Source organism: Pseudopipra pipra, chromosome 3 (genome assembly GCF_036250125.1).
Source record: "Pseudopipra pipra isolate bDixPip1 chromosome 3, bDixPip1.hap1, whole genome shotgun sequence".
NCBI classification, from domain to species: Eukaryota; Metazoa; Chordata; class Aves; order Passeriformes; family Pipridae; genus Pseudopipra; species Pseudopipra pipra.
The window spans coordinates 39,828,204-39,843,548 of record NC_087551.1 but is presented as its reverse complement, the minus strand read 5'-3'; the positions used below and the strand labels follow the sequence as shown (position 1 = coordinate 39,843,548).

Sequence of the window (15,345 nt, the reverse complement as noted above, 5' to 3'; positions counted from 1 at the left end):
TCTAGTGGGAAAGGAAGAGGCTGGAAAGGTTTCCAGAATCCAATGTAATACAGCAACTCTGCATCTTAGTCTCTCTCACCCTATCCCCAGCAGTGCACTGCTGAACTAACAGACTGCAAATACACAGTATAACCATAATTTTGCTAATTGCTCCCCCTACCTCCCAAACTTCACACACATCTGCATCCACTGCAATAAAATCTTCCCCTTTAGTTGCTTTCCATCACATTTTCCCTTTCTCTATAACCCTGGGTAGCTCCTGGCAAAATTTACACTGTTATTCCCAATGTTGCTGTGCAAGTTACTGGGTCAGATCCAGAGGCACCACGTGGCATACCCCATTAACATCTGTACAGCCAGCCATTTTCCTCATCTTGAAGGCCCTGCACTTTACAGCTCCACTGTGTGCTTCCTGTGTGTTCAAGACACCCCATCAAGTAGGAAACACTGCCTGCCCAGAGTGAGCAACACCACCACAAACCAAATGGCCTCTGGTGAATACTTAAAACTAAGAAGCCAAAGGCTGAAACTGGTTACTTGTGGGAATGGCAGTCTCTCTCCATTTATCAACTCCAGAATCCTTCTGGACAAAAAAACCCATTAAGTTACTGCAACCCCATCTGCTTTGCCACAAAGCAGCAGGGAAGCCCACTCACTGCATTCCAAAAGCCAAGCCTTTTGTTTGTCAAACAAAGCTCCAGACTCATCAATATGTACATTTGTAGGATGCAATATATCAGCTACTTCATTGACACAGTATCCTAAACTTATTTATAAGACAAAGGACAGATTTCAATTACAGCAGAATTTAAACAAAGAAAGTGATTCAATCACTCCATGAACAAACTGCTGCCAGATCCCCAGCTGAGAACTCAGGTTCTGGAGGTACTATTTCTTTCTTACAGACAGGTCAAACAGGGGGCTTCTCACAACTGTATTCTCTATAGCAATATATGTTTCACATCCTGCTTCCCTCCACCCACCCAAGGCAAGTTCTCCAAGGAATACAATGTGAAATCCTACACAAAAAACCAGTTTGCATTTAACCATAGGTTAAAGTGATGCATTGTGACACTGCCATTGAGGGGTCATTATCCTCTAGTAATCATCTGTCATTCTTAATCATACGCCTGCAAGTTAAAAATCTAATACGTTGTGACAAAACTGTGCAAGTGGATAATGCAGAGTAAGCAGTTTGTCAACCTGGAAGAACGCTGGTCAGGATGCTGAGTTTTATAAAGCTACAGTGGATTTTCACCATGAGGAGAGTTATTTATAAGATAAAAAGTCAGTAAAGTTGGGATTTTCAAACACTCTTTAGAAGGAAAGGTAGCCAAACCACATCGTTAAGTCATCAGGAAGCCATTACTACTTTCAGTAGTTTCAATTTTTTGCAACTTATTACAATATTGGTAAACATAACTAATAATAGTCTTACCATTAAGTACTACTGTGTGTGCTGAAAGATCTGAATGTAAGCATTTAAGAAAACATTTAACTTATCTCTGCAATAACTCTAAGAAGTATTTTGTCTTTTGCTGAACCACTGAAGCAATTGTTCTCCTTTCCTGGAAAACCTGGAAATCTACCTATTTTTTGTAGCAAAAAAATGTGAACAGTTGTTACACAGAATCTTTTCTTCAACCAGAGACTGACACGATTATTAATCCCAGCCTATTATAATAATAAAAACTTAATAACTAAATAAAATACATCTTTTTTCCATCACCTCTTTAAAAAAAGCATCATGTACAAATAAATCTGAAATTTACTTGCTCTTGAGGCAAGACCACAACAATCAAACACTAATAAGCAAGTCAGGAAAAGGAGAGAGTAGTTGAATTAGACCCAGGTCATCACAAGAAAACCCTGTCTTATAAAAAGATACTGTTAACTCTCTATGGTTAGAAAAAGGAAACTGAAATTGACATTTTCAGTATTTAAAATACTTGTGAACTTTTAACTGAATAAATATGATAGGCACAGTAAAGATATCTTCAAATGATTAATGCCAAATCTCATCAAGGTATCAGATTCCTGGCCAGACCATGATGAAAATAATGCACTCAACAGCACAGGTCATTTTAGTGACCAAAGATTTAACAAGATTCAATGAGAAAGCAAGCATATAGGAATAAAGAACTCCAGAGTGCCAGGACCCAGAGACCACTCCAAGAACTAGCAGCTTAGCTGGTCGTTCAAGGCCAACCAGTTGGCAGAAGGTATGAAGAAAACTTGAAGGAACTTCAGCAGAGGCTCATCCTCAAACAGCTCTGTTGGGAGGCCTCAGTGAGGGCAATCCTCTTTCCCTTCAAGGCTATGGCTCTCACCCTGGTCCTCACCTGAGCTGTGCCACAGCCATGTATCCCATTGATTCAGGTCCTGGTTAGTTTGCCAACTTGACTGCAGACCTGCCTCACCACTGTGGACTTGGCTGGCAATCATTGGTCCTGGCCACTATGCTCAAACCTGATTATGATCTATGATCCTGACTCAATTTCCCAACTTGACTTTGGACCTACCCTTGTTACTACAGACTTGCTTGGTGGTCTGGTCCCTGGGGTGAATCCAACTACCCTCACTGGCACTGTCTGCCTCACTTGGGGTGCACTGTGACTCGCCCATTGCTGCTAAAGCCACTGCTTCTGCTGACCTCCCTTCCCTGAGGCCTTTCCCTGAGGGAACAGCTTTGCCCTTGCTGGATGCCGGCATTGAGCTACAATAGTTCAAGTTAGCAACAAGCATTAACTGAGGAAAAAACGATGATCCTTGAGCTTTTTTTAAAAGTTCCTTTTTTAGGGACTGGAATGCTGAAGGTTGCTTTGAAGTTGTACAAACTGCCACATCTACACCACCGAAACAAGTCTGCTGAAGCTCCCCAAAACCTAGTGCTACCTTCTGCCAGATGCAATATCAGAGTTAACAGAGAGTTATTCAGTCTTAAAACTCAGTCCACAGTAATACCGTTTCCCTTCGGGCTACAGATTACACTGGAGCTCACACATTAACACTAGAAGTTCTGCTGAGGTGTATTTTCCTTGACATCTTTGCCATTGTTCATTGATTCGCACAGAATTAGCTAACTAGGGTTTAGTGAATTAGTAATCATCATAATCAGAGGAATATTGTGTTGATCAAAATTTAAAAAAAAATTATAAAAATAATCAAAGCATACAGTAAAGAATGAACAAAGGCCCACACCTCATCCTCCCCAAGGCAAGGACATGTGGTAGCCATAAAAGTTGAGGAGTTTAAGTCTCAGCATCACCACCTCCAGCTGGCCACACTTCACTTAGCTCTTAACTTGCCCTGCAGCCACAGCCCACCTGCGCGGTGTGGCATCAGACAGCAAAGCACCCAGAAACTTGGTACCAGGACATCTTTGAGCATAAGGATGAATTCTGCCCCCATTCAGTCTTGCCCTTGTCCTATATTTCCACTTAGATAGAAGTCTGAAGTATGAACTGATTTATGCTTACTTGACAAAGGTAAACAGGAGTTTACATTCAGCTAAAAGTCTGTGTCAACACAGAGAAAGCTGTGCGTTCCTTAAGCACTCTCACGTATTTGTTTTCAAGTATCCTACAGTTTCCAAAAGACAAAAGCCCCAACAGCAGTTTTTTCCCCTGCAATGTTGCATCTTTGAAGAGAAGTATCATCACTAGATATGAGAGTTAGCTAAAACCCAGAACTCAACAGGAAAAGAGATTTGAGACACCACATATCACTTCCATCTGCAGGCATGACGTTCTTTTTTATAGAAAATAAAAAACAACCATTTTTATTGACTGTACTGTAGATACCTGTACAGAGTGTAAACTTTAATATTTCACCAGATATGTGAATAATTCTGGAGAAAGAGTTATCAAGCACCTTCATTTCAACAAATTTTTGATATTTACAGTAAGATATACCTGATTAAGTGTATGAATAGAATGAATTAGAAGTTATAAAAAGTTATACAAAAAGACTTTTAAAATGTTTATATGTTATTTCATGATAAATACACAATTAAGAAGAAGATGTCACACATTTAAGATTCAGAATTGGCTCTGTTTAAAACTGTTACTGTTATGTCTGAAGAGGGAGTGAGGAAATGGGGATGTTAGCTTACTGCTCTGATCATGTCAGTGAAATGTGCTCTGGCAGAAGCCTCACGAGCCCTGTTTTGCTCTGCTGCAGGTTGTCTTGCAGGCAAGCTTCCTTCCCAACACACAGTGTAGAAGACAAACTTCACTCCCAGATTTGTACTGTTAATTTGACATAAGAATATGCATTCTGATTTTCCCCTCTCTAAACTTACTGGTGATGACAAAAATATCAACTTTCTTTTGATTTTCAGTGCATTTTTTTGCTGTTACTGAACATGGGGGCGTATCACTATCTTTTATTCTTTTAAGCACCAAAACACAGGTGAGCTTGCTGAAAATCAGATTTTTGACTGCCATGGTATCTCATTGTCTACAAAAAGGCATGGCATGGTTTGCTAAAAAAAAGATTGCTAGGGTAGAATTCAGAGACCACTTTCAGGCTCATAGAATCAAACACAGAAGTATTATTTTACAACCTCTCAGGAAACAAATGTGATTCTGTATCTCTTTAAAACCAAATGAATCAACATCCATTCTTTGATGAACTATCAGCAATTGTTTAAAATACTATATTTTGCTTAGTGGATTTTAGGGAACTTTTTAGGGATCCACCTCAGATGGAAGAAAAGTATATCTCTTAAGACTCAAAAACTTCAAATACATCCACTAAGCGGTGTTGATTATCTTTAAGAATCATGTGCTGTAGTAAAGGATCCCATGAGCCAGGGTGAGAATTATTATCCTTACAACACACCGACAAAGTACTGCTGTAATGCAAGAGTCAAAAGTTGAGATTCAACTTTTGAAAGTGAAAGGACTACTAGTGAGAAGGAATGCAGCTAGGCACTAAAATCTGTGATATTACTGGGTGTTCCACTCACATCTATCCATCTTTGGGACCCCCTGGTTGCTTCTCAGCTCGAGATAAGGCCCAGCCACATGGGCCTTATGATGGGCTTAGCATGCCACTGTGCAGATAACTTCTGCATACTCCAAGGTACAACCCAGTCTCAGGATTCGGGTAGTGCCACCCTCTTCACTCTGTTCGGTATTTGTTACTTTAATTTTGCCAGGAGACACATCCTCCTAGACCAGCACAGATGCAACTAATGCCTCCACATTTACCTTTAAAAGCAAGGGGACAATATTAAAAGGAATAAGGTAAAGTTGGACCCAACCTGGGCAGCTTTGTATTGCTTAACTGCTACAAGACATCCACTGCCTGCGTGTATGTGTGACTGCACATGCACATTGTGGCTTGCTGTCAACAGCATGGAGCACTTATCTTTAGGGCTTGATTGTGTTGATAGGAGTGAATTGTTTACAGCACATTTCGAAAAGGTGTCTGCTGCTCTAAAGCTTATTTTAATGTTCAGTGTCTTTCTATACAATCCACTCCAACTGTGTTGTCAGGGCAGCGGCAAGTACGGCCTCCTGGGGTAGCCAAGCAGAGGTGAGTACAACCACCATTATTCACTGTGCAGTAGTTATGCCCTGGAAAAAAAGAGATGTAAGATGTTAAAGAAAAACAAATGCAAACCCACAATAAAATCCAAAACAGATATCTATAAGAGACATGCAGATTTTATGGCTACACTGAAGAAAAAAGCCATAATGAGATTAAGAGTGAAACAAAACTATGCTTTGGGCAGATGACAGTCACCATATCCTTTGTTTCACGTTGATATTCACATCAAAGAAAGATCAAGATATCAGGACAGAGTGGAAGAGGCAACATGAATCAACTGGGCTGCTCCTGAAATACATGTCATAAATTGGCCACATGGTCACAGACATTAGAATGAAGAGACAGTGGGCGAGGAAGTAGAGAGAATGTAATACGTAGGGGTAAAGTCCAAAATGCTACAGAACATCATCCTCAGATACCACCTACCACTAAAACATCGAGGAATGATCCATGATAACAAAACAAAACAAAAAAATTGGGTGGGTGAGGAGGCGTTAACATTAAAGCGTAAAATGAAAGAGAAGGCAGTGCCAGAAGCAGTGGTCTGTGAGGAGAGGCATCCATCCCAGGAAAACACTTGAAACAGATATATGATGAGAAAGAAATGACATTAAGGTACTGAATATTATAGCTATAAGCACATACTCAGAGTACACAATGTTGTTTAGTTTTACATCGTCTACCAAAATGGAACTGTATATTAACTAGTAATAGCAATGTAACTGATTTCTTAATTATGATATTTATGCATTTTTAGGCTCTGAGCCAAGACTTCAGTAAAAAAAAAAAAAATCAATTTCACTTAGTGCATATATTGAATAATTTGAAGAGAAACTATCTTGGGGGTTTTTTTTAGGCTTAAAGCAAAAATATTGCCGCTCCTATAATTCCAGACGTTGTAATAAAAAAGGGTGAACTCTTCTCCTAACTGTGATTTGCTAATAACAACATTACTGCAAAGTGATGCTACTTCTCAAAAACCAAATTATATTTCAAGGGTATCAACTTCCTCTCTTCCTCTTTTCAATAGGATTTTTGAAAAACTTAACATTCAACAGAGCAGAAAGGCCAGCTCAGCTCAGCCACTCCACCACCTGCTGTTTCCTGAACATTCCATTTTGAAAAACACTATCTCATTAAGGAGATCTGAAAGACCATAATATTTCCTTAGTTTAAACTTAAAAATAAGTAAATAATGTCCCAGCCATGAATATAGCATTCAATTTAGCTGATGAGCATCTGAACTGTCAAAAACTGCTATATCTATCATCTTGATCATAGACTTGTCCTTTCAAAAAGGACAGAACTTCTCCCCTCCCAATTCTTCTGTCATGTGGCAACCACAAAAGCTACTTTTATGTAAAAAAATTGAGGTGGCTTTGAATTTCTTAGTAAACAGAAATTTAAGCAGCAACCAGTTCTTCACTACCTAAATCAGTTGGCAGCTTATAAATGGGAGCTACTACTAAGGTCATTTATACACTAAGGTGTTAGGCAGCTGTAAAAACTCGAGAATCATATGGATTACCTCCTGGGCACTGAGCAAAGGCCGTGGTGATTCCATAGAGACGGGAGCGCTTGTGAGGCTGGAAGTTATCATTTTCTAATGAAATCATGCGATCCACTGCAACAACAGCATCCCTGCCATATGCAGAAGAGAATATACAGAAGAGAGATGAAGTGGAAGTACAGGGATAAACAAAACAACATAAATAAAATCAAAAAGCAAACCCCCAGTAAACAAGCAAAAAAACCAACCAAAATCAAAAGTCTGAAGTTGCCTCTTTTTAACAATTAGGAAGAGGTTCCAGAAGTAAAATCCTCCAAGACATCATCTTTCCTGGACAAATCAAGTATGTTATGACTTTCATTCTAGGCAGATAGGAAATTTAGCAGGGAGACTCCTTACTAATTTTGAAGGTGCTTGCAATAGAGGACAATGTCACCCTACCGGAGGGGACATTTGTTAGTAGTTTTGACACATTCTTCATATTCTGCCCCTCCAACATGTTCTGTGGTATAGCTGTTGTTGCAGCTATTATGCATAATGATTATGAAAATGTTATATTTTGGATGGAGCCTGATCTCCAGAAGGAATACAGTTGGTCACAAGCAATCTTTTCTTCCTAAATATAAAAGGGCAGTCAACTGACAAACCTGTATCACACTTTCCCATTTATACAAGCCTGTTCTAGAATAGCACTTTCCAGCTGTTAGGTTCTAACTTGCAAATTCTTACACACATTAATAGCTATTAATAGCAGACAGAGCCATACAACCATTTACACCAAGGAAAAATAAATATTTTAAAATGCAGGGACTGGATTTATTTTCTGGAAATTTTAGAGTGAACTCTAAAGTCTTGATCATATGGCAGCATTTTAGAGCATTTACTCTAAAATGCTCTGAAATGACACAAAGAAATCATCATCAAGAGAGTAAACCCTTTTTTTTTTCTCTTATTTCTTGTTGAACATTCATATAATACAGGGCATAGAAAGCCAAGAGTAACGATTTTCTGCCCTTTACAATGCAGCAAGTACCACCATAAGGGAAACAAATTAGCGCCCACTCCTTTTCCAAAAATGTACAGTGTTAAAAGCATTTTCTTATAGGACAAATCACTCTGCTGAAAATGAAAATGCAGTTAACTGGCAGCATCAATAGGTCAGCTCTACAGATCCACTCCACTCTGGATCAGCTATCGTCAGGAAAGCAACAAAAGAGGAATATGTGAGAGGTCAGACATGAGAAATGCAGTATGTACTTCAGTTTCTACCAGGGAGAAGAAAAGATTAAAGCACTCCATAATTTCTTTAACAGATAACGTACCTTCTCCAGTCTGTATAGTATAAATTCTTCCCATAGCTTGTAACACCAAAAGGATACTGAATACCTTCAACAATCTTTCGTCGACCAAGCTGGTTAGGGTTCATGCACTCCAGCCTCTTGGTACCTGGAACGTCATGAAACAATTAAGCCTTTGAACCATAGCAAGGGAGTTCTCATGAGGGATGAAGGACAAGCACAAGCATGCAAGCAGGAACACGGTAAAAAGTCCTGGAGGTCTTTCAGTGTGCTGTTTAGTCAAAGCCTTCCTCCGTGTCACATCTATGCACGTGCCAAAAATTGAATGAAAAGTACTTTGGTGCTAATACTAATCAGCACATCACCTAAGTTACAGTAACACAGATGTCCCATGCAGCCACAAGCTGAGATTCCTGCTACAAAGACCGGCATCCTCAAATTGGTGTGGAAGCTGACAGAAGGCTTCCTCTATTCTGGAGGGATACTTCAGCCATTAACTAGTTCCACCTCCTCTGCAAGGCATTTTTGCAAAGCTCATTTGGTGAGCATGTTCCTAAAATGCTTGCTGGGTTGAGCCATGAGGGTGTGACTGCAGGAAGACCATCTAACTTGTAGATGCAAGTAGGGTGCAAAAAAGGTCTACCTGCAAAACTACTACAGGCTAGGAACACCTGTAGTTTTCTCCTAAACAGTGGGTTTCAAAATTAGACAAAAAGAGAAAAGAGACAAATGTGAGAACAAGAAAGGCAGAGAGAGAAAGGAATTAGAGATAGCAGAAGAAGATATATTTGAAGGTTAGAGAAAGTGTTTTATGGTGAAAAATAGAGTTCAATCATTTTGTTATTCAAAGCTTGAAAGGTGACTTGAAGCATAGAAGTGCCTCCACAGGAAGACATCTCTGCCAGAGTCTACAGGGAGAAAGACAACAAGATGCCAAAAAAAACCCCAAATAATTAAATGAGAATTAAGAGTACACTTTTTTTTAACCAGTAAGACACTGGCACAAAACAAGCAGTGGGTCGGTGGCAGATCTTTAGGGTGCATTGCTTTTTCAGGCCTTGCTTCAGTCAAATATAAGCCAGACTTGGCCTCAGGTTACAGGTCTTAGAACAATAGTGCCAGGATGACATTCTGTAAGCCAGATCAGATAAACCTGTGTTTTTTCCCCTGTTCTTAAACTAACTTCTTCTACAAAGGCCTAAGCATTACCTAAAGAGATGGTCACATATAAGACACACAGACAACATCTGTTGAATTCCTAGAGAGTTTTGTGATCAGAAATTAAATCTTTCAGCTTGCACAGAGACTCATGTGAATTCCACAGCTACCCGGAATAAATCAAGAGATCGTTAAAGCCAAAGCGAAAGGCATGAGGTTTGACATGTAGCTCAAAGAGTACATAATTTCAGGATTGGGCATATTTGTTCTACTACTAATATGAAGAAACATTTTAGCACCTCTTTACCTGCATCTACCCAGCACAGCATTGAGGAATAAGGATCAAATGTCAGTCCATTTGGTAACCCAAGATCATCTTTAACAAGAATTCTTCTGTTTGTGCCATCCATGTATGAGGTTTCAATTTTAGGAGCTTCTCTGTTCCAGTCAGTCCAGTACAAGTTTCTTAAGAGGAAGAAAAAGGCAAGAGTCAAGACAGTGACTGATCTCAAAAGACTGTTGTAATTAAGGAAAATGCTAAGGACACAAAAGTAACACACGCCTCCCCCAGATAATTTAAATAGATAAGAAGAACCACATCGCACTTCAATATAGAAGTCACAAAAGTATAGTAAAGACGTAGGAAACATACTTTCATTAAAAACAAAAAGAACAAGCACACACATGAGATGAAATGTTTTCTCTACATTGTTTAGCTTTTGTGCAAGATGCCAGCCAAAAAGACCTCTATTTCAATGGTTCTAGGGACCATTCAAGATGTACATCTACATTTTGAGTTCTTCATCTCGCTGTCCATCATGTCTGCTCAGGCTGAAGCAAGAGTATTTTTTATTTAATTTTGTATCACTCCAAAATTCATGGATCATATGCATTCTTTTCTCACTGGAACATCTGGAATCAGGATGCCCCTTTCAAAAAACTCTCCCTGAAAAGAACAGTACTTTTGTATAGTACTAATGTCAATTAAGCAGTCATTTAGTAGAGCTTCCTAGCAATTCAAGACTGAGAAAGCCTCTATGCTTCCGAGCATTTTGAGTTGCATGAGGGCAACAGCAGGCAAGTTCAGACAATAATTAACAGACATGCACTACTACTATGGACTCTGTACTAGTTTTAATTTTCCCTGTATTTCTTTCAATATTCAGAGAGAAAAAAATGTCAACTGATCAAAGACTACATAAAAGTATGTAGTACATCAATCTTTGCAGGCTGGAATCTTAACTTAAAAACATTTACACTTTCCTACTGACACTCTGCTACAGGCTCAATTTTTAAAACACGTAGTTATCTGCATCTTCTAATAGAAGCCTAATAGAATCTTCTCAGACAACTCAATGACAGAGGTAAAACTGATGATAGAAGAGATACCATGGGAGTTTTCAAAGATGGAACTGTACAGGAAGAAAGGTTGTCATGATGGAAATGAAAATATAAGATTGCTTAATCTAGTATTTTAGACCAGTAATCTCACAAAAAAAAGATTCTTAGGTAAGGACAATGCTTGTCATCCTACAAACAATGTACTGAAAGCCAGGTACAAATAACTATTTGAAAGGCACTCAACAAAATTGTCTAGCACAGTATTGTCTAGCAGCCATTTCAGAATTTTCATTTCCAGTATACCACTCAGACACAGGACACAAGTAGATTGTTTCATTCCTGTTTGTTAGCTGTTTTAGGAAAAGGTAATCTATTACTATCTACAGACAGCCGGAAAACACAGACTCAGAGTACACACTCATGTTAAATAATTAAATAAATAAAGTTAAGCTTGCACACATCTCTTGACAGCACATCTATACCCTCTCACAGGATCCACGACAATTGCTCTGGGGTTCACCAAGCCGGTGTCAAAAAGGATGCGACGCTGGCGCCCATCCAGCCTAGCCACTTCTATTCTATCCAGCTGAGAGTCAGTCCAGAAGATGTTGCGACCTAGATGATCTACAGCTATCCCTTCAGGGCTTCCCAAGTCTGCAGGAGGAGAACAGAGAAAAACATTCCTAAGCATTATATTTATTCCCAATACACATCAGCCTCATAAGCATAACTTTTAACTGAGATAAGTTTTCTGGCTGTGGTCCAACAAAAGCTATTTCGTGTCATTTGGAAGAGGAACATACATTTTACCTCAAAGTTTAAATAAACAAAGCCTTCAAAGACATAGAATGACATGTTCTTTGAGGAACAAACTCACCACACATGTAAGCACTCTTTGAGAAGCGGACATAGAAAAAGCAGATAGCAGAGAAATGAACAGTAGATAGTATCAGGATCTTATTCTACCCTGCTTAGCAGGTCTCAGAATGGATTTATAACCCTTAATATTTCTCCTTCTTTGGTACTGACATACATGAAAACTGGGTTTATGCTAAGTTTAGCCAATGCAATAATTAAACATAATCAAACTCCAAACACTAGAGACAATGACACTAGCTAACTGATGCAATTTAGATCCAGTTCTTTGTTTTTGCAGAGCAATCCTTTTTGGAACATGTTTTAGTACTGTATGTGCACAGTTTTTCTTGGACAGTTAGTTGTTCCAAAAGCAACAGGAAATAGCAGATAATGACCTTACTGCTTTTGCATTAGTAATTTCGAACTCGGACAAAGGATGCAGAAGAAATATATAAAGTTTAATTCAGTCATGATGAGAAACTGCTCTCTACTTTTCAAGGTTCATACATCCATTGAAAAGAGCAGGCAGGTCATGTGGGATGTAATGAAGCCAAAGTCAAGTAAAAAAAAAAAAATTTAGTCCAATTTCAGTTCCAAAAGAAGAATTGTACCTGGCCACTCCCCAGAAGAGATGAAATGACCCTTCACACCGGCCAGCTATTGAAAAAAACCAAAAACTGCACCTTTCAGATGCTGATCCACACACTGATGGAATGTGGCCCATTAGCCTTCTTTTAATTCTCAAGTTTATTTACTGACAGCCATTAAACAAACAGTATGTAACATAAGCAACTTTTCTGGAGAAAACGCATTTGGCCCAGAACATTGGGTAGAGCTCTCTAAAATTTGCTACTGTGACTTTGCTATGAATAACAGTTGCACAATATCTTAAACAGCCCCTGCTCTCTCACTCAAGTGGATTACATTTACCACCCTTAATGTGCACACATGACATTTTAGATTTATATTAATTGCTGAAGAGAGAGAAAGGAACAAATAAGATGTATCTCACTGCTTCTGACTCACAGCTCATGTTGGGGGGAGAAGGATCCCAGTCTCTGGGATCAGAATATTACTGACTAAATGGTGGTGGAGGAGCTCCCAGAGTCTTTTAGGAAACAGGAGACAGTAGCAGGCAAAAGATCTGCTGTCATGGATTCCTAGGAGACCCTGTTCCCTGACTAGTTTCCTTGTTTCAATTTCCTTATGTCAGCTATTTGTCAGGAGATTTAAAGAAGTCTAAAGTAAATGTCTCCTCTGTGTGGTTGATTATGAGCCAGAAAAAACTGTCCTCCATGGAAGGAGAGGTAAGGGAACATTTAAGGCTTCATGTATTACCAGTCTTTCCAGAGGCACAAATATGTTCCTGCTATATCGTCATCAGGCCTGACAGTCACAGGCTCTGTCCCTGAGGACAGGTTTGTACAGCCATGCACAGCTGGTATGACTTGAGTAATTACAAAGGAAAGCTCTCCTCAACTTGCCTCCACAGCTGCAGAACTGAGAAAGCCTCCATAGGTTATACAGCTGCAGGGATAGAGAACTGGATGGGGCTCCACAATAAAATGTTTCTGCAAAGCAATGCAACTTGGATCACAAAAGCTTTAAAAAAACCCCCAAAAAAGTAGTACATTCCACAAAAATACACATGAACTGAAGAAAGCAGCTGGAGCTCACAGGAGGAAAAAGGCAAAGATCAAACCAAAACAAAAGATTCTCATGAGTCTTCTGAGAGGGAGGCATTTTCCAATTTCATGAGATTTTAAAGTTTGTTTTGGCCAGCATATTCAGTATTTGAATGGATTCAGTATTATTTTGGTCTGACCCCTTATTGAAATGCCCATTAACATATTGAAGGCGAAGTAAAACGTCGCTCCTAATCTCTTCAGGAACAGCAGTCATTTCCTATGCCAACAACAGAAATCATGAGATGTTTACCCATACAATGTTTTTTGTAGCAGAGAAAACCCATGAGGTTTCCATGTGACATTGAAGCATCTCAAATTACCTTAAATAATCAACCTAATTTAGTTGAAAGTCTTCAAAAATATTCTTCCAATATTTTATACATTGCAAGAATTTTAATGTGTACACACACTCTCATTAGACAGACATTCATATCCATATAAAATTTTTAACAGAAGTAATTCCCCCCATTTTTAAAAGTGCAGATTCTGAAAAAATACTTTAAAAGTGGGCATCAGAAATCCTTTCCTGAAGAATTTGTAAATTGCGCAAGGACATGCTCTTACTACACGTTAGTCCCTTTCACATTAAATGTGTAGGGAGGCAAAAGAGGTCTTACAAATACCTCAGCCATAAAGTTGTACAGAACTATGAAGCTCCATAACTACTGGAATGGTTAGGGATGGCCTTAAGCTCTCCCTTCTCCCTTCCTAGGACAATGGTAGGATCCAAGCCACCTCTATCTCTCTGCTGTCCCTAAAAGCTTGAATAGAATCTCCACAAACTGGCTATTCCAAAGCACAAACTCCAGGCAGCAATTCTCTACACATCCAAAGAAAACTGAAGCAAATTTATTGTAGAATTTTAAAACCGTCTGATAATTTTTCTAAAATAGTTTCCTAATTTTTTGTAACAATGGCTGCAGAGGATTCAAAGTAAGGGTGACCTCCTCCAGTATCTTGACTTCACAGGTGTTCTAGGATCCTAAGGACACTAGTATTCAAAATGCCTCCAGCTATTTTTGCTGGGTTTTTTTTAATGACACCCCCCCCCCCCCCCCCCCCCCGCATTCACTTTGTTCTCCAAACCTATCCTTTCCCTTAACCCTTTCCACTCAAAAAAGGTTTTAATATCTAAGCTGCATGGGCTTACAATTAACCCTTCTAATGAAAATGAACATGGACTGCAGTGAGAGCAGATTCTTCAACAAAAAAGTGTAAGAATAAGACACAAACTGTAAAGGCACTAAGTCCACAACACCCTCTAGTCCAATTCTCAAATCCTTGAGCAACTCCAAGGGCAAAAACCTAATGAGGTGGCTTTATTCACTTGCATTTTACAGCTTGAGTGGTAGGCATGGAAAGTCACAGCTGAAATGATTTCTAACCACTTTTCAACTGTTTTGATCCCCAAGCCAAGGAACAGAGCAGGAGTTCTCCTCTTCAACCTCCATGCTCACCAGAGCAGGCAGCTGACTGGCAGAGATCAGGAGAGAAAAGGACTACACATAACCAAATCTCAGCTATCCAGCAACTACCTTGCTTGCCAGAACAAAAAAATCAGAGAATGACGCCCACAGATGGCATTCTGTGTTAATACATAAACACAACTCTTTAGTCAGCTCAGGCAACACCTAGGAAGTATACGTTACTAAATTCAAGTCTCTAATACCATCTCTAGGGAGTAGCAAGAGAAAGAATTTCGTGCTGTTACCTGTTTTGATGAGGGTGGTTGGCTCCCCACCATTCAGGCTAGCCCTGCTGATCGAAGGGCCGCTGATGTCTGTCCAATAAACCATCTTGTCCACACAGTCATAAGCAACTCCAATAACAACTTTGTCCTGTTGGTCAACAAGCAAGTTAGATCAGCCTAGGCTAAACAATAATTATTTGGCCAGCAGCAGCTTACGGTTTTAAGTCTCAAGGCTGAAAAAAA

General features: G+C 39.3%; 1 protein-coding gene across 1 annotated transcript in view; it reads right to left on the bottom strand.

Annotated features, from left to right (window-relative positions):
* Positions 1–3,728: 3,728 nt before the first annotated feature.
* The window catches only part of NID1 (nidogen 1), a 44,173-nt gene continuing 32,556 nt past the window's right edge, over positions 3,729–15,345 (bottom strand). The window contains exons 15-20 of the mRNA XM_064648773.1: positions 15,124–15,250; positions 11,349–11,520; positions 9,833–9,990; positions 8,392–8,515; positions 7,088–7,200; positions 3,729–5,585 (exon numbers count right to left, since the gene is read on the bottom strand). Coding sequence (XP_064504843.1) covers positions 5,464–5,585; positions 7,088–7,200; positions 8,392–8,515; positions 9,833–9,990; positions 11,349–11,520; positions 15,124–15,250 — 816 coding nt within the window. The 3' untranslated portion in view covers positions 3,729–5,463. The remainder of the gene's footprint in view (positions 5,586–7,087; positions 7,201–8,391; positions 8,516–9,832; positions 9,991–11,348; positions 11,521–15,123; positions 15,251–15,345) is intronic.